The sequence below is a fragment of the Diabrotica undecimpunctata genome, chromosome 10 (genome assembly GCF_040954645.1).
Source record: "Diabrotica undecimpunctata isolate CICGRU chromosome 10, icDiaUnde3, whole genome shotgun sequence".
In the NCBI taxonomy this organism is placed as follows: domain Eukaryota; kingdom Metazoa; phylum Arthropoda; class Insecta; order Coleoptera; family Chrysomelidae; genus Diabrotica; species Diabrotica undecimpunctata.
This window is the reverse complement of record NC_092812.1, coordinates 34,122,224-34,149,570: the sequence shown is the minus strand read 5'-3', so window position 1 is coordinate 34,149,570 and position 27,347 is coordinate 34,122,224. Positions and strand designations below refer to the sequence as shown.

The 27,347-nt window shown below is 33.9% G+C and overlaps 1 protein-coding gene across 1 annotated transcript in view; it reads right to left on the bottom strand.

The window, feature by feature from the left end:
• dve (SATB1_N and homeodomain domain-containing protein dve) overlaps positions 1-27,347 on the bottom strand; it is a 189,949-nt gene that overhangs the window by 75,848 nt on the left and 86,754 nt on the right. Inside the window, exon 2 of the mRNA XM_072545959.1 lies at positions 23,789-23,984. Coding sequence (XP_072402060.1) covers positions 23,789-23,984 — 196 coding nt within the window. The remainder of the gene's footprint in view (positions 1-23,788; positions 23,985-27,347) is intronic.

The following is a 27,347-nucleotide window of genomic DNA, read 5'->3' as shown; positions in this document are numbered from 1 at the left end:
AGGAGAAAACTCGAGGGTAAAAGTGGTAAACTTTTTTGCATCTTTTTTGCCACTTCAGGTTCAGTGGCATTTTCGTCTCTGATAACTGGAGTAATTTGATTACGACTTAAATGTGGACGTTCTTTAACACAACACAAATATACAACAAATATTGATTTGTCTTCAGATATTGAAGGTTTTCTAGAATTTTTTTCAGAAATATCACAGGGAAAGGTTAATCTTTTTAACGCAAGGAACCTATGCCTACTCAACGACGGATCTCAACTCTACAAGATTCAGTATGGCTACGGGAATATCTTCTGTCATTGATCTCTCCCGTATTGTCTTATTGCTTACCCAACTCGATTGGACAGCACTAAAAGATTAATATACTAGTGACCACTTCCCAATCCTAATAAAACATACAGTTTATTTAAATACAAATACAATACCAACTCAAAAATGGAAACTAAAAAACTCAAATTGGATAGAATTTGAAAAAAATATATCAGAGAAAATGAATCACATTAAAATTTTAAAGTCGATTGACGACAAACCCACGAGCTTTACTCAGTTTGTACTGGATGCTGCTAGGAAAATCTCAACTTTTAAAGAAAAACAAACCAGTTCCCTGGTGGAATACACCATGTGAGATATATAACTAAAACAATTTGGAACCGATACAAAAAGTACAAAAATATGAATCAATTAACGGAGTTGAAAAAATGTAGAGCTGAAGGAAGGAGAATCATAAAAAAAGCAAAGAAGAATCCTGGCAGAAATACATATCTAGCATTAACAGCAGCACAAAATAGAAAAACGGTTTGGAAAAAAGTTAAAAAAAAAATAACAGAAAGCATACTTACCAACAAATTGTAAGTCTAGGAAAAGAAGGGACGTTACTAACTGATCCACAGGATATAGAAAATGAACTAGCTGATACCTATCAAAAATTTTCATCCAGCCAAAATAACAGTAACTAGTTCTTAACTTACAAACAACAGGAGGAGGCAGTACCTATTACAATTTCCGACGAATTTAACTCTATTAATACACCTCTTACTTATGGGGAGTTTGAAGAAGCATTTTTTTTGACGATTGCAAAGATTTGGACGGAACAGACGGCATACACATGACTACATCTAGAGAAGGACGGCCTAGTGGTGAAGCTTTCGTAGGATTCGAATCTGAAGATGATTTAGACACAGCTTTGAAAAAAGATAGAAAACACATTGGGAATAGGTACATTGAGGTTTTTAATGTGAACAAGGCTGAAATGGAATGGGTGGTAAAAAGGGTAAGGTCCTTCATCAGGCTTGAATGATGATGGATGCGTTAGGCTTAGAGGGCTACCCTTTGGCTATTCTAAGAAAGAAATTGCTCAATTTTTTACAGGGTTGGAGACTGTACCCAAGGGAATAACCCTTCTCACTGACTACTCGGGGCAAAGTTCTATGTAGGCGTATGTTCAGTTTGTTAACCGACAAGTCGCAGAGAACGCTCTGCTGAAACATCGAGAAAATATACAGACGAAAGCAAATAATTATTTCCCGTTTACGACTTGGACATACCCAGTTTTCTCATCGACATTTGTTCAAGAAAGAACAACGTCCAATTTGTAATGAGTGCGGTTCACTCCATACGGTAAAACATGTCCTAGTGGAAAAGTGAGGAAAGTTCAATCGCTACAGAATTAAATACCATTTACCAAACAATCTTGAAGACATTTTAAATTCAGAAAACACTATAGATAACCTACTTCTGTTTTTAAAAGGCTTTAATCTAATAAGAAAAGTGTAATTAACTGTTACCCTTCCGCTAATAACCTTATTAGGTTGAAGCGGGTTTTTTTGTAAATAAAAAAAGTTAATCTTTGCAGATTAGTTAGAGAAAGTAACGTTATAAATATTGGGGAAATCTGCGTTCAAAATCTCAATGTGTATCAATTGTAGGGCCCAAAATTCTCGTGAATATTTATTCACTTAATCAGGGCTGAAATTAAAGAAAATATCTGAATAATAAACAAATATTGAATTGTAGAGCTAAGATCTTCAGTATAGAAGTAAGTTAAAAAGGATGATATGTAAAAAGCATATAATTTTCTGCATATTATTCTGTATTGCAGAATAATGTATTCTGCAATTTTATTTTTATGATATGCGTAAATATAAATATACAAATATATATCTAATTCTTTAACCGGCTAAACTGATATGCCCGTGCAGTTACTTAGAACCTTGAATTCAGATTACTGAACAAGATAATGGATTGGAAAGGATCATCACTGCCGGAAAGCGATAAACGTCAGCTGAGGATCATAGGAGGTGGGACAATGCTCTACCCACTGGATTACCGATAGAAAGATAAATAACAACTTCCTCTCTTCGCTGATTATATTTATAACTATGAAAGAAAATATTGCATTATATAATATCGTTTAGTGAATAAATCAATAAATCAAATATTAATTTATTAACACTATTAATTACTTTTTTATTAATATAAATAACGGTTTTTTAGACCTTTAACACGAGTTTTAAGAGAACGAATCTGCTAACATTAAAAGAATTGTTTATTAGTTTATAAGATGATAACACTTAAACTGAATTTGAGGTACAAAGAACAAAATAAAAAGTACAGGAATAAGAATCGGCCTGACTCATATAAAACCCTTATGAAGAACATCATTAGCAACATTGGCATGATTTTGATGTTTAATCTAATGGATCTTAGCAAATGAAGGCGGAAAAACGAAACAGCAAGAGAAATAGAGTCGAAACTTTACAATGTAAGTAGTGTGATAGATGATAGTATGGGAAATGCCAATGAAGTTGTGTATTGACCAAGTATATTGATGTATTTTATATTTGATTTTTTTTTATCTTATTTGCTATACAATATATGGATGAAATTAACATTTGATATTTATTATTCCTTTTGGTCTTCTTACTTGCAAATACAAAAACAGAGATATTGTGCCACGATGTGTTTGTGTGTGTTAGTTTGTATGGATGCGTATTAAATACTATTTTCCAAATCTTCAGAGATTTGGTATTTTCATGATGATGGATCTGTCTACAAATTTTTTAACGCTTAAGAAATATTAAAACTACAATCATAAAAAAAAATATATCTTCATGTAGGGTTAAACTAAATTAACTTGTCAGCTTATAATCTATGTAGTGCTTTTATTGACAACTGGTATACAAAATCCATTTGATGATAATTATCAAATTAAATTCAATGGTTGCTATGGAAATCAATCGTTATAATATGCGAAACATTTTAATAAATATAAACATAGGTAAAATGTATTTGAATACTCATTGAATATAATCCTAACACCGATATTTGATTTATTAGGCCGGTAAAAATCAAAAAAAGGGTCCTTAACGGAGACCTCCAAGAAAAGACAAGTATTATACACACGAACTACTACTCTACCCACCCTCAAATCCCAAATTTCTATTTTTACAGTCGACGACATCTATGTATCTCTTTTAGTGCATCATTATCTGAAGATCAAGAACCTACTTCTTGAAGTGATTTATTTTCAATAACCGTATGATTTTACGTAAATAAATAGTTTGTTTTACATAAAAGATAGTTAAAGATCAACACTTTTTAGTAAAATTTTCTTTGATTTCTATTATAAGATAATATTCAGCTAAGGGTAGGGCCCTACTAGTTAAGAGAATGGAAAGAAAATTAGAGACTTATCAACCAAGGGAACAGGCAGGATTCCGAAAAAGTTACGGAACAAATGACCATCTACAAAGTATAAAAACCCTTATAGAGAAAGCAGTGGAATACAATAAATCTCTAGTTCTAATATTTATCGATTTTCACAAAGCCTTTGACACAGTTGAGCTAAGCAAAATATTACAGGCGCTTAAAAATGCAGGCTAGATTATAGATATACTAAATTATTATACAAAATATACCTGCAGGCAACAACCACTGTCAGATTACATACTAACAGTAATAGCATAAAAATAGAACGGCGGTTAGACAAGGAGACCCAATGTCACCTAAACTTTTTAATACGGTGCTAGAGCATGCTTTTAAGAATTTGGATTGGATGACAAAGGGAATAAAAATAGATGGAGAATATCTAAACAACTTACGTTTCGCCGATGATATACTTATAATAGCTGAAGATCTAGGTATGGCAAGAGAGATGGTATAGGAACTCATTGTGGCTACAGAAAGTGTAGGTTTAAATATAAATATCTCGAAAACAAAAATCATGACCAATTTGGTACCCAACCAGAACATCAGTATTGGTGGGAAAGAAATAGAACTCGTAGATAGATATAAATACCTGGGACATGAAATTATGATTGGCAGGGATAACCAGACTCATGAACTGAAGAGAAGAATCGGCCTTGGGTGGGCAGCATTTGGAAAACTGAGAGAAACTTTTAAAAGTGAGCTGCCCACATGCCTAAAGAGAAAGGTATTTGATCAGTGCGTCCTCCCAGTCTTGACGTACGGAGCAGAAACACTTACCTTAACAAAAGCAGCAGCTACCAAACTGAGAGTCACGCAGAGAAGAATGGAGCAGTCCATGGTAGGAATAACTCTGCGAGACAGAATAACCAACAAAGACATCACGAGAAGAACCGGAGTGACTGACATCATCGAGAAGATAGCCAGACTAAAATGGAGATGGGCAGGACACATAGCCAGAATGACAGATGGGCGATGGACAAGAGGTTATTGGAATGGAGGCCAAGGGAAGACAAGAGAAGTTGGTCGACCACCTACAAGATGGACTGACGATTTAAGAAGACTCGATAAAAACTGGATAAGAGCGGTGCAAGATAGACGGGGTTGGAAACATGAGGAAGAGGCCTATGTTCAGCAGTGGACTCTTGAGGCTGGATGATGATGATAAGATAATATTCAGCTAAGGGTAGGGCCCTACACGGGCTTGTAGATAAGTCATATACAGGTTGATTCATAAGCAATATGCAATCTCTGAGTTGTAGATTCTAGACCTCAAAATATGATGATTTTGCCCAACACGCCTTTTACAAATATTGTTAGTTTCCGAGATACCGCGTGTTTAAAGTTTAGATATGGATTTTTCACAATTTCTATTTAATTCCGGGCAGTACAATATCCGATGATTTATAAAGATTTTAAGAAACTGGTTTTTACTCCAGACGATCTCGATAGAGACCAAGGGCTATAAATGCCGAGGAAGATCGGTTTCTTAGACAGACCGTTACTGCTACAGTTTTAACTAGGAGACTGGCCTGATACCGTACGCAAAATATTAAGCGAACAAAATTTATCATCTTATGTACCTGCTACAGGCATTAAAGACAATGCTTGGAATTCTGTGTTCTCATGCATGCGGTAGAATTAGGGTGGGATGGATGAAATGGAAGGAAATGAGTGGTGTTGTTTTGTGTTACTGTTAAAGTGCAGTTAAAAAATAAGGACAGAAATTAGAATGCTTAGATAGATGAGAGGAGTTACAAAAAAAGATAAAATTAAAAATGAGTATATTAGAGGAAGTCTAGGGGTGGTACCAATCAATGCCAAGATGGGAAAGGTAACATAGGCATAAAGAAAGGATACCGTCGAGACGTTAATTACCTAATATAAAGAATTACTAATATGCAAGTTCCTGGACTTAAATGTCGTTCCTCTTTTTATCTGACAGTCGTATACCTAACATTGCTCTTTCTGTTGTGGCTAGTTTATTCATATTTGCCTTGGTTAGGGTCCAGGTTTGACATCCATATGTCATTATAGGAAGGATGCATTGGTTGACCACTTTGCTTCTCAAGTATTGGGGTATTTTGCGGTTCTTAAGTATCCAACTAAGTTTTCCAAATCCTGCCCATGCTAGTCTTGCTCTTCTAGTAATTTCCGCACTTTGGTTCTCTTTGTCAAGTCTCAGGATTTGGCCTAGGTAGATATATTCCTGGATTTGTTCTATCTCACTGCCATTTATAGTTATACATCTGGGGTCATCTGTGTTTGTCATTATTTTTGTTTTTTTTTATATTCATTTTTAGGCCGACGTATTGGGAGCTGGCTGCTAGTTCCTCCATCAGAATTTGCTGTTCTTCGAATGTGCTCGCTATAATCACTATGTCGTCAGCGAATCTGAGGTGGTTTAACTTGTTGCCATTAACGTTAATGCCATAGGTTGACCAATTTGTAGTTTTGAAGACGTCTTCTAGGGCTAGGTTGAAAAGTTTTGGCGATATTACGTCTCCTTGTCTCACTCCTCTCTTAATGGGGATGGGACTTGTATTTTCATCTAGTTGTACTATCATAGTTGCATTTTCATATATATTATGTATTAGTTGCCTATATCTCGAATCTATTCTACAATTATTAATAGCTTGTTCTATGGCCCACATCTCAATACTATCAAACGTCTTTTCATAGTCGACGAAGGCAAGACATACGGGTAGTTGGTATTCATTTGCCTTCTCTATCAATGTTCTCATTGTCAGCAGATGGTCTGATGTACTATATCCTTTGCGGAAGCCAGCCTGTTCAACCGGTTGGTAATTGTCCATTTTGTAGGTTAACCGGTTGTTAATAATTCTCATAAATAGTTTGTGTATACTTGACTGAGCAACGATATAGGTCTATAATTTTGTATATCACATTTGTCCCCTTTTTTGTGTAAGAGTATTACTAGACTCTCGTTCCAGTCTTTAGGGATCTTGCTATTATGGAGACATCTATTAAATAGCTCTGTTAGTACAGGGATTGTTAATGTCTTGCTTGTTTTAAAGAGCTCGGCAATTATACCGTCGTGTCCTGGAGCTTTATTATTTTTCAGCTCTTTTAAAGCTCTTTCTATTTCGAATCCCTTTATATTTGGTAGTACTTCTGATCCTACGTTTTTTATTTTTCTTTTGACGTTCTCCTTTGTTGTTTCATTAGGCTGGCCTTGCGAGCTGTACAAGGATGTGTAGAAGTCTTCGACAATATTTGTTATTTTATATTTGTTCTTCTCTTCCTTATTGTTGGCGTCTTTAATTTTGATGATTTTTTGAACTCCCAGTTCGGGTCTTAGACATTTTAAGCCTCTGTTGTTTTCACTGACTCGCTCTATTAAGTTCTCGTTCCATTTTTGTATGTCGCGTTTTAGTTCTTTTCTAACTCTTTTATTAAGTTCTCTGTATTCTTGAGTATGGCGTTTGTTTTGCGCTAGTAGTTGTCTTCTTTCCGTCATTAGCTGTTTAGTTTCATTGCTTATTTTGTCTTCTTTAGTCCTTGTTTTTTTTGCGACCTGTAGTCCTGCTGCGAGAAGGTTTTCATTTATGTTTTTATTAATCTCGTCCATTTGATCTTGATTATGTGAAGGATCAGATTCGAACTTATCCGCTAAGACCTCTCGGAATTGCTCTTCATTTGTTCTTAGTTTAAAGGCATCTATCCTTGTTGTTTTTTTAAAAATTCTTTTTTCTCTTCTTTCATGTAAATATCTATTTTTGGTCTAACTATATGATGGTCACTACCCGTTTTTACGTTGTTTATTGTTGTGACGTCTTCAAATATTCCTTTGTTGTCCTGGAAGAAATAGGGGGAGTTAATTAGAGCCCGAATAAAAACTTGGGTAGCAAAACTCGCATAGGGATAAAGGCAAAAAGAATAATAATGATGGTACTTCTTGAAATAGTTGTTTTCTTAAACGGATCTTAAAAAATTATTAAAGAAAGTATGAATATAATATATTTACTGAAAATATAAATTTTATTAAAAAGTGTAGAATACGAAAGAGGTTGCTACCAAAAAAAATTAAAAAGATAATCGCCATATGTCAGCATTTTCTTCTCGCCATAAAATTCATTAAAGTGATCTTCTGAGCGAATTTTTTAAATTTATATTTTTTAAATTTTACATGAACATTAATTTTATTTTGTTAATTTATTGATCTATTTAGAGCATACAACAACAATTTAAACCGGCCTACACAATAGTAAATTTCTACGCGGTAATTCGTTAATATACAATATAGAATATTACTATAATCTTCAATACAATCCAGAATTCACTATTCGCAGTTGCTGTACACATCAGATTTATCTGTCGGTCGGGCCTCGAGTGATAATCAAAAAATACATAATGGAATAAATTTTAATAAACAGAATTACGCTAAGCTTTATAAATCCGAGATTAACATGATAATCTCGCACATTGCTTTTGCATCACGCCACTGTTTCTTGGTAATGTCCCGAATTATAGAAGCTGTTAATCCTGCACAGCTAAAATTTATAAAATTTGCTGTTGTTTTGTTCACCCATTACTTGAAAACGATGAGAGTGCACAGACATAAAAATAAATGTAGGTCTAGAAATTATGTGAACATTTATTTTTCCTATTTTTATTGTTGAAGTGTGTCTATGGAGTTTTTATACGAACTATGTTACTTTATCGTATCCGAACAGCATTTTTTGCAGGATTTTTGTCCATTACCAAGCTAAGTTGGTTTATAGTTCAGGAAAGAAGTAAGACCATGTTTGGTACTTTAAATAATCCAGGTATGTGATGTCTGACAAGATTTTAATTAACTTATACCTATCAAAAGAAAACCTACATATTTTCTGGAAATAATTCGGTGTTGTTTCTTTAGTTGTTAACAACTAACTGCAGAGAGTGCAAATTTTTCGAATTTTGTACACCGTTAAAAATATTGGAAAGTACTTAACAGAAAATTTCAAAATTTTGTCTTTTAAAGTATCGAGAAAACTGAATTCCAAAGGTCGTAAAAGAATTTGTTCCTCCAAAACTGCAAAATCAATCTACACATTTGACATTGCTTCCAAAGTTTAGTTCTGTGGTGATTTACAAGTCCTCAAATCCATAAATTAGTTTAAAAACTATTAATTTGTTTATCCCAAAGATTTTTTTTGCAATAACATTAGTCAGAAAATAATGAAGATACGGTACTCGTACGGGTACCATACAAACAGTGGTTTTCAAAAATACCATTGTTTTGCCGACGTCTCGGCAAGGTCACGCTTACCATTGTTAAGTCACATTAGTTTGGCTTCTTCTACTTGATTCAGGAGAACTGATATCTAGGCAAGCAAAAAACGTAAACACTTCTTGCAGAGACTTGCACACCCATATGGACATTTGGACATGCAATTCATTGGAGAGAGGAGGATTGGTCCGAGTAAATCAGGGACCACTTCTCCGAGTCCCAATGCTTCCCCAGCTTTTCTCTACCTTACCCCTCCTTCCATAGCACGCTGATACACTATGGGACTCATAAAATGCTTGCAATATGATTATCCCCGATACAAGAACCCTCACATGAAATCATATCCGAATAATTCAGAACAGCGTGAGGTGCTATAATCCCTTCTTCTTCAAGTGCCATCTCCGCGGCGGAGGTCGGCAATCATCATAGCTATTCGGACTTTTGAGACGGCTGCTCTGAAAAGTTCATTTGATGTACATCCGTACCACTCTCTCAGGTTGCGCAGCCATGACATTCTACGCCTCCCTATGCTTTTCTTTCCTTGGATCTTTCCCTGCATAATCAGTTGGAGTAAGGTGTATTTCTCTCCACGTGTAATATGTCCGAGATATTCTAATTTTCTTGTTTTTATTGAATTTAAAATTTCCATTTCTTTGTTCATCCTTCCCAGAACCTCTTTGTTTGTGACGTGTTCTGTCCATGATATTTTCAGAATTATTCTGTACACCCACAGTTCAAATGATTCCAGTTTTTTCATTGATGTCCAGCATTTAAGGTCCAAGATTCCATTCCATAAAATAAAGTCGAAAAAACATAGCACCTCGCCAACCTAACTCTTAGTTCCAGTTTTAAATCCCTGGTACATAGAACTCTTCTCATTTTGTTGAAATTTGCTCTAGCCTTTTCTATTCTTATTTTTATCTCCTGATTGTAATCATTTGTGGAGTTAATCATTGTTCCCAGGTATGCATATTTGTCCACTTGTTCGACGTTGGTTTCGTTTATTAGAAGATTCTCGTTATTTCTTTGAGTTTTCGATATTCTCATAAATTTCGTCTTATTGACATTCATTGTTAGACCATACTCTTTTCCATACTCTGCTATTCTGGTCACGAGTCTCTGAAGATCTTCAATGTTTTCGGCTAAGATCACAGTGTCATCCGCATATCTAATGTTGTTAATGGGAACTCCATTTACCTTTATTCCAGCTGTTTCACCCTCAAGAGCTTTTTTCAGGACCTCTTCGGAGTAGGCATTGAAAAGAATTGGCGACAATACGCATCCCTGTCTTACTCCACATATAATTTCAATTTCTTCTGACAGCTGTTCGTTAACACGTACTTTTGCTCGCTGTTTATAATATAAATTTGATATGATCCTGAGGTCTTTGTAGTCAATCTTCTTTGATTTCAGGACATTCATTAAATGTTTATGTCGTACTTTATCGAATGCTTTATTATAGTCAATAAAACATGCGTATATACCTTGATTGACGTCCAGGCATCTTTGTATTAGTATATTAAGTGAAAAAAGAGCTTCACGTGTTCCTAGGCCTTTGCGAAAACCAAATTGTGTATTATTAACGTCTATGTCCAGTTTGTGATATATTCGGTTATGGATGACTTTAAGTAGTAACTTTAGCGTATGAGACATTAAGCTAATGGTGCCGTAATCGCTGCATTCTCTTGCGTTTTTCTTTTTAGGGAGAGAGCTATAATCCCGAATGATCTTAATTGGTGTATTTAGTGCTGATATCTAGGCTGCCATGTAATTCACTTAAATACTTTTCTCTGCTTTTGGTGATTGATCCTGTGTCTATGAAAGTATGCGGGGTCTTATTCGCGCGTTTATATTTTTCTTTGTAGAGTTGGTTTCATGCAGTTAGAAATCTTTGGGCATCATCTCTGGTATTTTAAAATTTCTTAGATGTCTTTTAATTTCTATTGCTTCCATGATTACATGTTTTCTCCTATTTTCAATGTTTGCTGAATGAAAGCAAAAGTAGCTTTTGCTAAAAGATTTAATCTTTTACACATTTCGTATAGCCCAAAGAAAACGATATTATTAAATCCTTTTCGTTCATGGCTACCAAAGCAGGTGGCACCTGCTTCCCAAACTAATACCAAACAGCAGAGTTAAAAAGACGAGTTAGACTGGCATGGGCGGCATTTGGCAAACTAAGCTACATTCTTAAAAACAAAAGATATCCACAGCATCTTAAGACCAAAGTATACAATCAATGCGTACTCCCTGTTCTCACTTATGGTTCCCAAACGTGGACATTTACAAAAGCAAACATAGACAAAATCATAAAAACCCAAAGAGCAATGGAAAGACAAATGTTGCACATAAGACTAATGGATAAAAAGAGAAAGAAGTGGATAAGAGAAAAAACAAATGTGAGGGATGTTAGACAAGAAGTTGCAAAATTGAAACGGAGATTTGCCGGACACAATATAAGACAAAAAAAAGACCGATGGAACAAAATTCTTATAAGTTAGAGACCGTGGGAATATAAACGAAGCAGAGGAAAGCCCCAAATGAGATGGGCAGATGATATCAAGAACCACGTAGGCTCTAGGTGGATGACTATAGCGACAGACAGAGAAGAATGGAAAACGATTGGGGAGGCCCATGTCCAAAGATGGACCTATGGCCTATGGCGTAAACGAGGCCTATGTCCAGGAATTAATATTAAACTAAACAGTCTTCTGGGTTAAACCGTGTTGATTATCATTGCGCCAAGCTTTCGACATCCTCTTCGATGTCTTCTTCAGGGATCACGCTGATCACTAACCAATGCATTACAGTAATTCATGGTTTTTGTGGTTAGATTTTGGCGGGTCCATTTAACTTGGGAAAGAGTGCATTTTTTAATGTTTCTACCTGATTTGAACTTTTTTTTAGATTTTAGCGGCTTTTGTGTCATTTATTCCGGTTTCTGCTGTAGCCTTGAGCATTTCTGCTGTTATCACATCTGGACCTGGTGCTTTGTCGAGTTTGAGTCAATAAAGCCACAAAAACGAATATGATAGTAAATATATCTAATATAAACAATGATAAAGGTCAAGGATTTAGAAAAAGACGATCAAGAAAGAACCATATTCATTATACATGTAAGAAAAGAAGTTTATACATTACATGTTTAACAAGTACATGTAATCATACAATATCCAAAAGTCTTTTTTGTCCAGGTATTATTTGTGATTTTGTTGTTTGCTAATATGTGTGGATGAATGTCTAACTTTCAAGGTTACTTTATTCGTAGTGTATTATCTGTATAATTTTAAAATAGTCAAAACAGTCGATAAAGACTCATTGTTCTCAGTGTATTTTAATCTTTACTAATCTCTGTCATACACCGTCTCCTTTATCTATTTTGAATTATCTATTTATAAGTTTTGATTTATTGCTAATACGTTAAAAAACCGTTACAAGACGCCACGATATACGTGTATGTTTTTAATATTGTACAGGAAGTTATGTTGGAATTTGATTTAATTCTGAAATCTTATGTTGCATTAGTAGAGGATCTTTGTGTGTATAGTAGTAGCACAGATCACTTGTAGCACAAGTACACTTGTATGCTATATAATTTGTACACTACTAAACTTTGGAAAAGCATTTGGCAATATTCAACATCAAAATATTTTAGAAATATTGATAGATATGAATAGCGCCAGGATAAATATAAGGACCATGTCAAACATTGTTAACGAAAAACAGTAGACATCAGAGTTGAAAATATTCTAGAAAAAATAAAGATTGAGTGACGTTCAAGCGTGCAAAGCAATTGGAATAAAACCGATATAGAAAAAAAAACAAATGATTTTATATGATGATTATAATGATCAGTTTTTATACCACAGCTATAAATTCCGATCCTAATGCCATAAGCCAGTGACTAAAAGCCTTTTGGAATTTTTGCATTAGGTGCCAAGTCGAACGATTATCACGATGCCATGAATGCAGAATATTACAAAAAATGGCTGGAAGAATAGTTAATCTCCAATTTGCCTGTAGGATCTGTTGTCGCGAACAATCATTTATACGAGTACCATAGTGTACACATTAATAGAGCACCTACAGTAATTCTAAAAAAAAAATTCAACCAAGATAACGAATATGTTATCTTGGTTGACAGAAAAAATATATAACATATGTAACATCAGTGTTATAACCGAAACTGTATGAAATCATCAAACGACACAAACAAGATCATATTCGATATAAGTTTGACAAGTTATTGCAAGCATGTGGACATATTTAGAGCTGTTGGTTGAGCAGAAATTTGCCAAAATAAATTAGATAACTGGAAGAAAGTGTCTACACATATTGTAAAGGTCGAATATATCTGTATATAAGTACTTGGAAAACGTCGCATAGATGTAATTACTGAATTGATTGATGATAATGGATCTGATTATTAAAGTGAATAACATAATATAACATTATGATCTGATGTACTCACAAATGTTTCCTTTGCGACCAATATCCTTGCTATCACATAACACATAAGCTCGATTTCTATCAACCTATCGAGCAGGCTGGATTCAGAAAACATTTTAGTACCATAGACCACTTGCACACCGTAAGAACACTGATAGAAAAATGCACCGAGTATAATGTTCCAATTCATATAGCGTTAGTCGACTTCCATAAAGCATTCGATTCCATCGAATTATGGGCAGTGCTTGAATCTCTAGAAAATGGACGTATAGATTCAATATACACTAACATAATTAAAAACAAACTATTTACCCTTGCTCTAGAAGACATGTTTAAGAAACTAGAATTGAGATTCGCAGATGACATAGTTTTAATAGCCGATAATATCCAAGAACAAAACGATACCAGACAAATATAACAATACAAAATCATACCATAGAAAATGTTGAACATTATGTATATCTAGGTCATGTCATCAAACTAGGAAAACCAAATTAAGATGCTGAAATTAAAGTAAGAACACAACTGGCATGGGGCGCTTTCGGCAAACTAGCATATATCTTGAAAAACACCTCCATTTATGTAAACTTAAAGAAAAAGGTGTATAACACATGCATACTACCAGCTTGTACCTACGGCTTGGAGACAGTAGCCCTTACCAAAAAATCTGTTAAAAAATTAGAAACAACGCAAAGAGCAACGAAACGAATCATGCTTGGAATATCACTGAGAGACAAGATTAGAAACACCGAGATAAGACGTAGAACGAAGATTAGGGATATTGTGGAAGAAATTACAAAAATAAAATGGCGCTGGGCAGGTCACGTAGCCCGATATAATGACAACAGGTGGACACGGAGAATTCTAGAATGGAGACCAAGGACGACAACAAGAAGCATGGAAAAACCTCAAAAAAGATGAGTAGATGACATAAGAGCAGTGGCAGGCAAACAGTGGATTAGATTGGTGCAAGATAGAGAAAGATGGAAGCAATCGGGAGAGACCTACATTGAGGAATGGATGGAAAATGGTTGACAAAGAATTCCAAGAAATTCTCGCCACTACATTTGAAACCAGCAATACTTTATAAGTCTAATTGGTGATCACCCAATACAATGAATTGCTAAATTGCAATTTCTTGGAAGAAGTAGAAAATAAAGACCAGGTAGGAAACACTTATGTCGGTTAATAGGATTAATATTGTTATTAGTCAAAATATGAACATATGGAGCAAGAAAAATATGGAAACACCGCATAGGAGTAAAGTCTAAGAGAATGATGATGAATTATGGCATAATCAATCTGCCACTTAATAAAAAACATAAGAAGTCAGTGTTTCATAATAAATATTTACCTGAAGAATGATTTTTTTTACTTTCTATTATTAAAAATATTTCTGGAACTCTTTAATTCATTAATGGTCATAAAAATAATATTGAGTGTGTACTTCTTAAAAAATATATCTTTACTATACTTTATTCTGACAATTCACTCGGTTATTCAGTCTATTAAAACTATCGGCACGATACTGTTCGTACACATAATATTATGTACTTTCAATCTTCCAGACAAGACGAGACGATTAGAATGAATAAAACAAAGTGAGATAAAGGACATGCTCCGAGGGTTAACTTTTTCTCAGTCCACAATAATCATAAACGTCATCGCGAGTCTGTTTTCAATTTTTTTTACTTGATAACAGTAAATGCTAATCTCTCGCGAGATTTAATCTCCAGCTTCCTGTCTCAAAAGCGGGAGGAAAGGCCAGGGTCGCTCTAATCCTGGCTTCCTTTAATTCCGTACCTTCAGCTTAATCCAGCTTTAACTGGCCTACCACCGGCGTTTAGTTGCGTGGCATGGATGCTTGTTATTAGCTACTTGTCGTGAGTTTACAAAAAATTGTTACATTACATAAAAAAAATTTAAAAAATAGGTCGATTCATATTTTAACTTAAATAAACACTTAAAAAAATATTTATTTATAATTAATATTATATATTTGTATAAATAATATATGCTAACTATTAAAATTTAAATATTTCTTACGAAATAATAATAAAATTCAATAACTTTTTAATGAAAAAAATTTATTTATTTTTCCGGATAGTGAAAGTAGCCCAGTTCTCGAGGTACCCTAGTTTAAAACAAAAATGAATGTTCTGTATGCCACAAAAGGCGAGATACTGCAAATGTTTCTAGTGTGCTTCAATTTGAAGTTCCATTCTAAAAAACGAAGCTCGAAAATGTCTCCTCTACACTTTAACGATGTATAACTTTTTCCACCTTCTCTGTATATGCCATGTATAAATTGGATCATAAAATCTAGATCTTCACTTATACTATGTTTAATTTTTAGCTCTTAATGTTAATGAACAATAGAAATATGATTTTAAGAAAAAAATTCAAACTATCTTGGTTCATATTGGTCATAGAAGGTTCGTTTTTTTTTAAATATTGCGTTTTTCATCATCTTGTCAGTGAATCTACTTACAGTTTTAAATTTTTTTATTACATATATCATAAAATTGAAGCTACTATTCAGATCTGCTAAATACTTTAGAGTCACTGTTTCGGCAAGTACTGTAGTTGTTTAAATAATCGCTCTATGAGAAAAAAAATTGAAGAACTTGCAAACTATTTGGTAGATCTAGGTGAGATTTAGCATACTTCAATAATTCATTAATTGTCATAATTTCAAGTAGTAATAGTATATATCATTATTCAAAAAACAAAGTTATTAACATTTATATATTACTGAATAAATTAGGGTTTTTTGCAATTACTTCGGATCTTTTAAGATCTACAATTTTTATTATAACTATTTTTCTCTAAATTGTATCTTCTTCTTATGGTGTCTATCCGTTACGGATGTTGGACACTAATATGGCTATTCTGACTTTGTTGACTGCTGCCCTGAAAAGTCCGGTAGTGGTTAAGTTAAACCATTTTCGCAGGTTATGCAGCCAGGATATTCTTCTTCGTCCTGGACCTCTTTTCCCATGCACTTTACCTTGAAGTATGGTCCGAAGTAGGTCATATCGTTGTTCATTGCGCATTATATGGCCCAGGTATTCTAGTTTGCGACGTTTTTAGGCTACGACTAGTTCGCCTTCTTTACCCATTCTACGTAGTACTTCTTCGTTGGTAACTCTATCTATCCAGGAAATCCTCAACATGCGTCTATAGCACCACATCTCAAATGCTTCGAGTCTCTTCAGTGATGCTTCAGTTAAGGTCCATGATTCCACGCCATATAAAAGAACGGAAAATACGTAGCATTTTAGTAAACGAACTTTTATTTCCAATTTTATATCGTGGCTGATAAAGATTTTTTCATTTTGACGAAAGCTGATATTGCCTTCTCGATCCTTATCTTAATTTCCGTCGATTGGTTCCACTGTTCATTTAAGTTTGCCCCAGATAACAAAAGTTGGTGATTTGTGTTATGGTTGTTGGTTAACTAGTAATTGACCAGGTGGTATCCTATTTTTACTATGTTAAAATCAAGCCCAAACCTGCTACTTACTTCTGCCACTCTGGAGACAAGTGTCTGCAGACCTTCAAGACTGTCTGCAAAAATGCCAGTATCATCAGCGCACCTTACGTTGTTCAATCGTGCTCCGTTTATAAGTATTCCCTCGTATATGTCCGTTAGCGCTAGGTTCATATTGAGCTCTAAATATGTATTGAACAATAATGGGGACAATATACATCCCTGTCGCACACCTCTTTTTATCTTTATGTCGTCTGCTAACTGATCCCCAACTCTAACAGCTGCAGTTTGTTCGTAATAGATATTGTTTATTATACGGCGATCTCTGCTGTCTAGACCAATTGAATTTAATATTTTCATCAGTTCGTCATGTTTTATTCTATCGAACGCTTTCTGGTAATCAACAAAACACATATAAATCACAATTCACGTCTCTACATCTTTGAAAGAGAACTTGTATTGCAAAAAGTGCCTCTCGAGTAACCAATGCATCCCTGAAACCGAATTGTGTGTTTGTCATGTGTTCTTTACACTTTTTATATATTCTTTTATGTATAATTTTTAAAAAAGTTTTCAGGAGATGGCTCATAAGGCTTATTATTCGATAATCTTCACATTTTTTGGCATTGGGTTTTTTAGGGATTGTTATAAAAGTTGATCTTAGCCACTGTTATTTTTCCACTTTGGTATATATTGTTGAAGATCAAGGTAAGTCTTTTTACTTCGTCTTTATCCATAATTTTCAAAAATTTTGAGTAGAACTCGTCTGGTCCTGCGGCTTTTCCCTCCGTAATGTTGTTTATAGCAGCTTCTACTTCCGCTTCCAGGATAGGTGGTCCTGTATCGTCATTTTTATTTTGTGTGATGGTGACATTCCTATCGTCTTCAAATGTTGTTGTCACATAGTTCATCCAATCCATGTTGTTTTTGTTTCTTCAATATCAACTACAGGATTTCCTTTAGCGTCTGTTAAGTGTCCCGGCCTTTTTGATTTATAGATGCCTGCTGCTTCTTTGATCTTTTTGTGGAGGTTGAAGGAATCGTGTTTACGTTCCAATATCTCGATTTCTTTACACTATTCTTCCAGATTTCTATTTTTAGCTTCTCTGGCAGCTTTTTTACCTCTTTGTCTAGAAATTGATATGCAACGTAGTCTTCCGCTTGGATTCTCTTCTTCTGTCCATCATCTGTAATATACCGTCGGTCATCCATGGTTTTTTCTTTTCTGTCTTTTTTGGTCGCAGGTATTGGTCTAATATTTCCTTCCCAATGTTTTCTAAGTGGTTTGTTTCTGTGTCAACATCATTAACTACTTCTGACTTAGATATGTTGTTCTTCAGATATTCCCGTACTTCTTGTTTTATGTCATCATCTCTTAGTTGTTTGAGATCGTATCTTATAGGATTAGGTTTGTGGATTTTTTTAAATTTCAGACGGAACTTAGCGACAAGTGGGTTATGGTCTGACTTAATCTGCACCAAGGTAGGCTTTCACTGACGTTATTGAGTTTTTGAATCTTTTATTTATTAAAATATAGCAAATCTGGTTTCTTATGAGACTTTCTGGCGTGTCATCGGGTGAGCGCCATGTGTACAACCTTCTGTGTGGTAATTTGAAGAGTGTATTGGTGATTACCAACTTTTCTTCCATAGCAAATGTGAGTAGGCGTTCTCCTCTCTCATTTCGCTAACCCAGACCCCATGAACCTACTACTTCACCATAACTACCCTTACCGATTTTGCCATTAAAGTCGCAAATAACTAGCGTTGACCTTCTGTATTTCCAGAGTAATATACTTGGTGCTCGTTTATTTGACATTTTCCGGCATCAGGATATCGCATTTCGCTGATGCCCAGTATATCGATATTCAGTCTATCCATTTCATGGATGGCAATATAAATTTTGCCTGCTTCGTAATTGGTCTTGTGCGAATACGTGGTCTAAATTGTATAAGAAACATTTTATAGGGTAAAAACGATTTTTTCACTTTATATGAATGTTTAAACAAGAGCAAAATCAGCCATACGTCTTCAAGGATGTGTCTTTAGCTATTCTCTCATATTCCTTTTAGAACCTTCAAAAATCTGTAAGATTTATAAGTGAAATTGATGATTTTTTCACAGATAGACTGAGGTAAATAGTAAATTATTGTCAAATGGCTATTCCTTGGGCGTCTCTGTTTAGAGGCGTACAGTTAATTACGATCATATTTTACACCGAAAAACACTAAAATAAAATATTTCTTATAATACGGGCAAAAGTCCTGCGAATAAGCCTACAAATACTGTACAACTACTTGAAGTAGAAATGAGTAGTAAATTGGCTAATATCTAAAACGTCAATATGAAAAGAGAATATCTTACAATTTGTGATTTATTTCCAAGAGAAACTTATATACAATAAAATAGTTGTGTGTCTTAAAATGATATTTTTGTCTGTAAGTGATACCTGCTGATCCCCCAGGATTAGATCTGTGTACTAACAGACGAGGTTAGGTTTTTTGTTCCAATTTTACGACAAACAATAATTCCACATTTATTTGCTGACGGCTAATACAAATAAATCTGAAAAAGTAATGTATTTGAATAAATAAGATAAACTCATTGTGTTAAGTAAAGACATACATAATAATGTATGCTAAGATAAAGATAATGCTGTTATATAAAAGCATATTATTTTGCTTCTTTATTATGAAAATCTATTTGACTTAATTTATTACTGTTTTGTAATTTAATAAAGGACTGTGGATTAGATAAAGCTGATTGTTTGGTTTGCTAGAGTTAGTTTTGGGTATCAAGAATTTCTTATTTTTCGTCTGTAAACGTAACGGCTAAATCCAAAGGACAGTCAGTAAAGACACACAAAATCGTGAAAATGGGCAGGGAAGTAACAAAAGTAGAGAAATAGTTTTAAAGAATAGTTTCGAAGCCTATATACGTCTTTTTTCTATCTCTATCCCTAAGGATATGGTGTGAGGTTCGTCTTCTTATTGTGGAATCAGTAGATATGAAGACATTTGAACTTGGATATGTGACTGTGGAGGATGTTCGAATTCATAACCAGACATCTGCCCCAAAGGTATTGATGACCGAATATTCGAAACACCAATAAATAGGAAGAAAGGGATAAGTGAATTCGATAATGAAAGGAAGAAAAATCAGGTTGAGCTTTTCATAAATTTTACAAACAAAAAAATACTTGATAGTTTTGGCTAAGACGAAGCTGAGCTCGTAAAACTGCTAGGCGTCCAACCACACATAAATTTACAAAGCAAAAATCAATTTTAAATCCTACTTTCAAACAAGAAGAAAATCTGTAAAATCCACAAGGAATCTACGTTCCTGTATTTGGCTGTATACCATATATTAAAAAAATACCATATATTCTTTCCGTATCCTACATTTTTTCAAAAACACTATAAATTTCTTATTTTTTTCACTCAATTTCATCAGAGCCACCCTAGAACCATTTCATTTTCATAATTGAGGTTTATATACACCTATAAAATCACCAACTTATAACTTATCTCTCTATATTTCTCATGTACCTAGTGTTGCTTTATGACAGATAGGGCCTTTCTCAAGTTATAAGTTGAGTAGTATACTTACAACATACTACAAAACCATGCTCCAGCCATCAAATTCTGTTTATTTTAGATAATAGTTTAATGAACACCTTAAGACCTTCATATCCATTAAGAATTAAAAACAAATCACACAACTTAATTACCATTAAAGCTGACCCCATAATTTTTGTTTTACTTAATTCTAACAGAGCCAACCCACAACCATTCCATTTTCACATTTTGGGCAATTATACACCTGCAAATCATACAACTTGTAACTTTTCCTTTTATAGTTCCCATGTACCTAGTGTTGCTTATGACAGATAGGACCTTTCTTAAGTTATAAGTTGAGTACTATTCTATTAACTTATTAAAAAACCATGTCCCAACCATCAATTCCTATTCATTTCACATAATAGATAAGAAAATAAAACTTCCATACCACTTAGTCTGTTAACACCCTATCAGATATTTAATTTCATGTACTTATAACTTAATTAGTTTTACATTTACCAGGTAGCAAATGTTGTTTTTTGACATACAGGGCCTTCTATAATCGAGTTATAAGTTAAATTTCACATGACCATTATACTACAAAAGTTTTATTTCATTCATGTAAGAACACTTTCATATTTTAAATATATTCATTCATTTTCCACCAATATCAAACAAAATTTCTATAACTCAACCTTCTACATGTGTCTATTTTCTATTTTCCAAGTACCAAATGTTCAATAAACATAAAGGGCCTAAATATAAAAATCTCTTTTTCATTACACTACCACACACATGCATAGTTGGTTGCCTAACTATAACCACATTATCTTCTCTCCACATTTCATCTCATACACATAAAAATCAATTTTTAAAAAAACAACAACATTGATGGTTGATACTGTTATATTATTTAATATCAAAAAATCTATTAATTTAACAAATTTAATTAACGTTGGCTTTTGTCTTAAGTAGACACATACAGTTATATTGACTACTTTGTTACTTGTTCCGTCCTAACTTGTCAACATTGTCATTTCAATCAGTTGCTTCCATTAAGTCCTCGTAGACACACCGTCTCAGGACTTGCAACTTCAACGTGGAGTCATATGTCACCATGTTACCTAATCCAACGGTAACTTTAGCATCCTAACAATTTATATAATATAATGTAAAACAAATGTAACTAAATTATTGTTAACGGGTTTTTACCCATGTATTTAGTGGCTATATTCATGTACACCTAGTAAGTATTAACCACACTTTACATTAACCTTGGTCAAAATTTTAACTTCACGTTCTTTTTAATTAAGTGGTTATATATTTTATAGGACACTGATGATGGAATAATGGATTCCGAAAACGTTTTGTCTAAAACAGCCCGTTTGGGTTTTTAAAAAATATATACCTTTTACAAAGGATTTTTAATAAAAAATCTGTAAAGTTAACATATTTTCATTCGTAAATTGGCCACACTAATGGCTATTTAGCAGTTAATGTTAATGCTGAATTCCAAAAAAAATTGTGGCAATTTTTGAGTTGACAATGCTCCAAACCAACGTGCTCTACTTTTATTAATAATACATGCTTAATGATTGTTGCTGCTTTAATTCCTCCACATATTTTTCTTTTGCGGTTTATTCTTAATGTCATTTGGTTTCTTCTAAATGAAAATGCGCTGAAACATTGTTTTTTCGGATTTAATACTCAAGCTAAGAGTTTTTTTTATTTGTGATAAACTGTAACTGCTTCTAAACTTATATTTTTAGAATTAGACGCACTATCAATATTATTAGTTAATATCTAATATATAATTTAAAATATTATGTCTGCTAATACCTGGTATGTAATATAAAAAATTACAATTTTTTCACCTTACCGAATAAGGGTTAAATAAAATTTTCGCGTATTTACCAAGACTAACAGCTTTATCCACGACACATACTATTAAAACTCTTGTGATTGTGAATAGTAGGAGAGACCACTCATGAACTGAAGGCTAATCCTAACGACGCATAGTTTCCTCTCTCTCCTCTCACCCTCGGCGGCTCGGATTGAAGAGGATAGTGTGGCGTTAAGCAGATTATCTTCCCATGATTGATGAAACGGCTGCACTGGATAGTCTGTACAGCTCGATCCAAAAACGCTGATCGGATCAGGTATGCAGACATTTGCCCATATGCCGCCAGTAGACTAACTCGTATAGTCGAGGAGCTTCTTTTGCAATATTTTATATTTCGAGTTTTGTGGAATTTATTATAATTATTATTTTGTAATTAGGACTAGAGAGTTTATAATTGAGAAATCACTGCTACGGGAATTATATTCGTTTAATTGAAGACAATATGGAGAATACTAATAAAAAAATGATACTGCATATGTCAGAAAGATCAGGAAGTTTATATTCCAGATTACACATATAAACAAAATTACATCCTCCAAACTATCAATTATACCTAATGGTATTCCTCTTCGCTTTCTGAAAATTGGCAAGTATATTAATTTGTATTACCAAGTCCTATGCATTTGTTATTTAATCTGTGTTTCAGTGATTAAATGACCTGTGATTCAGGTGTTTTTCCAGATTTTTGAAACCAAAGTAATTTCCAAATCTGAAGACTGGGCAAATGTTGTGAACACACTTTATACAGATTTTTCAAGAGCATTTAATCATATACATAGTTTAATAAAGGAAGTCGCTAAATGTGGAGCTCTGTATTAAACTCTGGAATGGGTAGGACTAAAACTAGCACAAGAACAGGTAATTATGACATTTTTAAAGCATATCTCCATAGAAGAAAGTGTGAAAAATTTAATCTATTACTTGTCATTCAGCTAATACTTTCCAATTATAAATAGATATCTTCAACATCTTAAAATACTTATAAAACAACAGATTAAAAGTCTTCTCTAAGCAAACGGTCTTTATGTAATGTCTCCTTAATGATATTTTTCTTACTTGTGTAGGTGTACATTAATAAATATTTCTATTTGTACACTGTGTTTTATTTATTGTGTTTATTTTTTAAAAAGTTAAACTTAACTTTAAATTTGATGTTTAAGTCTTTCATTATATAAAATATATATTTTTTAAAATAGTTTATCTCTTAATAAATAAAAAAAAATATTTTTTTGGTTATTTCTTTATATTAGCCCTGGTATATGGACAGCAAATATTTTTAATAAGCTTTAATAAAGTTTAACGAGATGTCCTATATTGATTCGTATTCCAACTCATCAACTAACTTTCAGTTAACTATTTGCTTAGTAATGGGAAAAAACCATTTGACAAAAGCTATTACAATTTATTTTTATATTTCCAAAGATCAATAACACTTACCGGAAGAAGTCTTGTTTGGATCAAAATCTTCCTTGATAGACTGAGGAGATACCGTGTTTTCCAAAGGAGTGGCAGATCTGGCGGCGTTAGGGGTTAGGGTCCTTTCAGCTGACTCCCGACTTGATCTTTCGTTGACACTGGCAGCAGACGTTGGTGGAGGTGTTTTGCAATTTCTGGTTAAAGCTAGAGCTTGGCTCTATAATAAAGAACACAAAATTAATATTAATAGTATTTTATATAGGTATTATCAATATCTAATAGCATAATAATTTTAGATTCCTTCCTAGAGTATGTGTTCAGGTCACCTTAGGACTATAGGCTTCTCAGCAAGAATATCAACAAACAAACTAATAAGTTAATAGGAATACTAGGCAGCGGCTAAATAAACATGCTCTCATTTTTATGCAATGTTGTCTGTAGGTGAAGGACCGATCCAGAGTTACTCCAAGATATATAGGTTGGTTTGTGTGTTCTAATGTATAACCATTCCACGCAATTTGGAGTTTTCGCTTGGCTTCCTTCGCGCGAAGGTGGAAAGCGCAGACTTGGGTTTTAGAGGAATTGGGTCTCAGGAAATTCTGCAGGTAGTACGCTGTCATTGTTTTTAAGGCAGTTTCGAGTTTCTTCTCCACTTCTTTAAAACTATTTCCTTGAGCACATATTGCACATACTGCACGAAACAAGGACTACATCTCACTGAACACATAGAATAGGGCTACCAAGGCAAACTAAATACAGTTCGTAAACTTAACAGCAGCGTATGACACCGTCAACAATAGACTATTTCTGGAAAAGATCAGAGCATTAACAGGTCATAAAAAATTACAAGCATTGTAAAATTATGGTTTGAAAACTGAGATTCTATGTTTTTTCCGAGGAGAACCGCTGACGGAACCAAAAAATGGCCTAACGAAGGGTGACGTGCTATCACCGATGATCTTTAACGTGTACACTAACGATCAAACAATCATTAAATCTGTCGAGTACTTTCTATATGCTGACGACCTTGAATACGTACTAAACATGCACTAACACCATACTATAAGTACAAAATGAAAATTATAGAAAATCCATACTGTAATTGCGGTAGAATGTGAACATTAGTACATATTCTAATGTGAACGTCCAATAAACAACATAAAAATTAATAAATCAACACATTATAAACTGTAAACTCAAGTTGTAAAATTACTATCCAGAAACAAAAAAGTCTGTGTAATAAGTAAAGCAGATTTTTCGCTGTATGATTCTTCTGCTAATTATTTACAAATGTGGTGAAGAACTTGAACAGTCCATAATAAAGTAGCTATAGAATTAAATTTAAATATATATTAAAAACACCGACCAACATGACAAAGATAGTCCTTAACCTAAATAACAACAATGTAACCAAAGTTAGAGCAGGAGACCAATTCACTGAAAATATTCCAACACCGGGAGGAATTAGACAAGGCGACAGTTTAAGCCCCTTCTTGTTTAACCTACTCATGGGCAAAATTATAAACAAAGTAACATCTCTCAATCACGAATACAGAATGGGCAACAAAAGAATTGGTATGGTGTGTTACGTAGATGATGCAGCAATTATTGCCGAATCAAAAGATGATCTTCAGAGACAGCTCTTTCAGTTCTTTCAAATAAGCCACCAACTAAATATGACCATTTCTACCAACAAAACTAGATGTATGACAATAGCAAAAGATCCGCTCAGATGTAAGTTAGTGATTGAGAACAACCCCATAGAACAGGTGATGCAATTTACATATCTGGGCATAGATATATCAAGCACACACGACCCAGTAAAGGACCTAAGGAGTCAGATCAACAAAGTATCCGCATTTGCGGGATGTCTGCGAGAGATAGGATGGTCAAATCCGTATATGCGCACAGATAGTAAAATCATAATCTAAAAGACTTGCATACGACCGATCATGACATATGGCATAGAAGTGCGCGAAGATACCAACAAAACGAAACAGACGCTAAGGGTTGCCGAAATGAAAACCCTAAGAACAATAGTGGGCAAAACAAGAAGAGACAGGGTGAGAAATACAAACGTCAGAGAGCAGTGCAAAATTCAAGATATTGTAAGATGGGGAAGGCAGCGAAGGAGGATGTGGTACAATCATGTAAGACAAATGGATGAGAATAGACTCCCAAAAATTGCCCTAGAAAACAACTCGCCGGGTTCAAGACCTCCCGGAAGACCACCTAAATGATGGAGGGATAGTTGGCAATCTACCTCCCAGGAAATTAACCATAGGCAGCTTCAGAATTAAACAGATCGAAAGATCTCCAAGAAGTAGAAGAAGAATTAAATATAGAGCTGCGCAAAAGTTTGCTGTGGAACTCATTGTCTTGTTTATAAAACACTTGTTGACCAAATGAGACTGATGCAAGTAAAATTAACTTACTACTAACTTGTAAACGTACGCTTCAAAATTTATTATACTATAATTATAATAATGATCGATTTCTCTAAGGCATTCGACACTCTCAATCATTCACTATTCTGTGCAATTTTGAAGTCAATCGGCTTTTCCATAGATGCATTGAATATGGTCAAGTCATACTTGCATCACAGGAAACAGAGCGTCAAAGTAGACGAAAGAAGCTCTGATTTTCTAAACATTTTGTCAGGTGTACCTCAGGGCTCAATCTTAGGTCCAATCTTATTTACTTTATACACCACCAATATTGGTACCTCCTTGAATACCTGTAAATTTCATCTTTATGCATATGATACACAAATTTACCACCCATTTTACCCGGTTGACAGAGCAAGTGCTATTGAGATTGTTAATCAAGATATTAAATCATTGATTGCTTGGGCAAGAAATCATGCATTAAATATAAACTCTAAAAAAACTAATCTGTTGGTTTTTGGTCCAAACAGGGTGTGTTTGGAAATGAGTAACATCATTGAAATAGTTGTTAATAATGAAATCATTAAACCTGTAACTAGTGCAAAAAATCTAGGTTTAACTTTAGATAATCACCTCAAATTTACAAAACATATTAACACCTTTGTGAGTAAAGCATTTCTCAGTTTAAGAACAATTTACCATAATCGCCGCTATCTGTCATACAAAGTAAAAAGAATATTGTGCGAAAGTTTGGTACTATCAAAATTTAACTATGGAGATGTTGTGTATGGGCCTTGTATTAGTTCAGATGACAGGAGAAGAATTCAGGTGGTTCAAAATTTGTGTCTTCGTCTGATCTGTGGTGTAAGAAGACACCAGCCTATTTCTCACAAATTAAAACATGTAAAATGGTTGAACATGGAAAAGAGAAGATTTCTACATGCTGCTTGTCTTTTCCACAAAATTATCAAAAACTCTCTACCAGCATATCTTTTTAAAAAAATTATATACAGAACTGACATACATAATGTTAATACAAGATATAAAAATACAATTACAGCTTCGCCATATCGTACAGAACAATTCAAAAATTCATTTACATATCAAATATCAAAAGTATATAATGGATTAGCTAAAGAATTAAAATTAAAATCGATTATATCTTTTAAGAGATCTCTTAAATCTAAATTGCT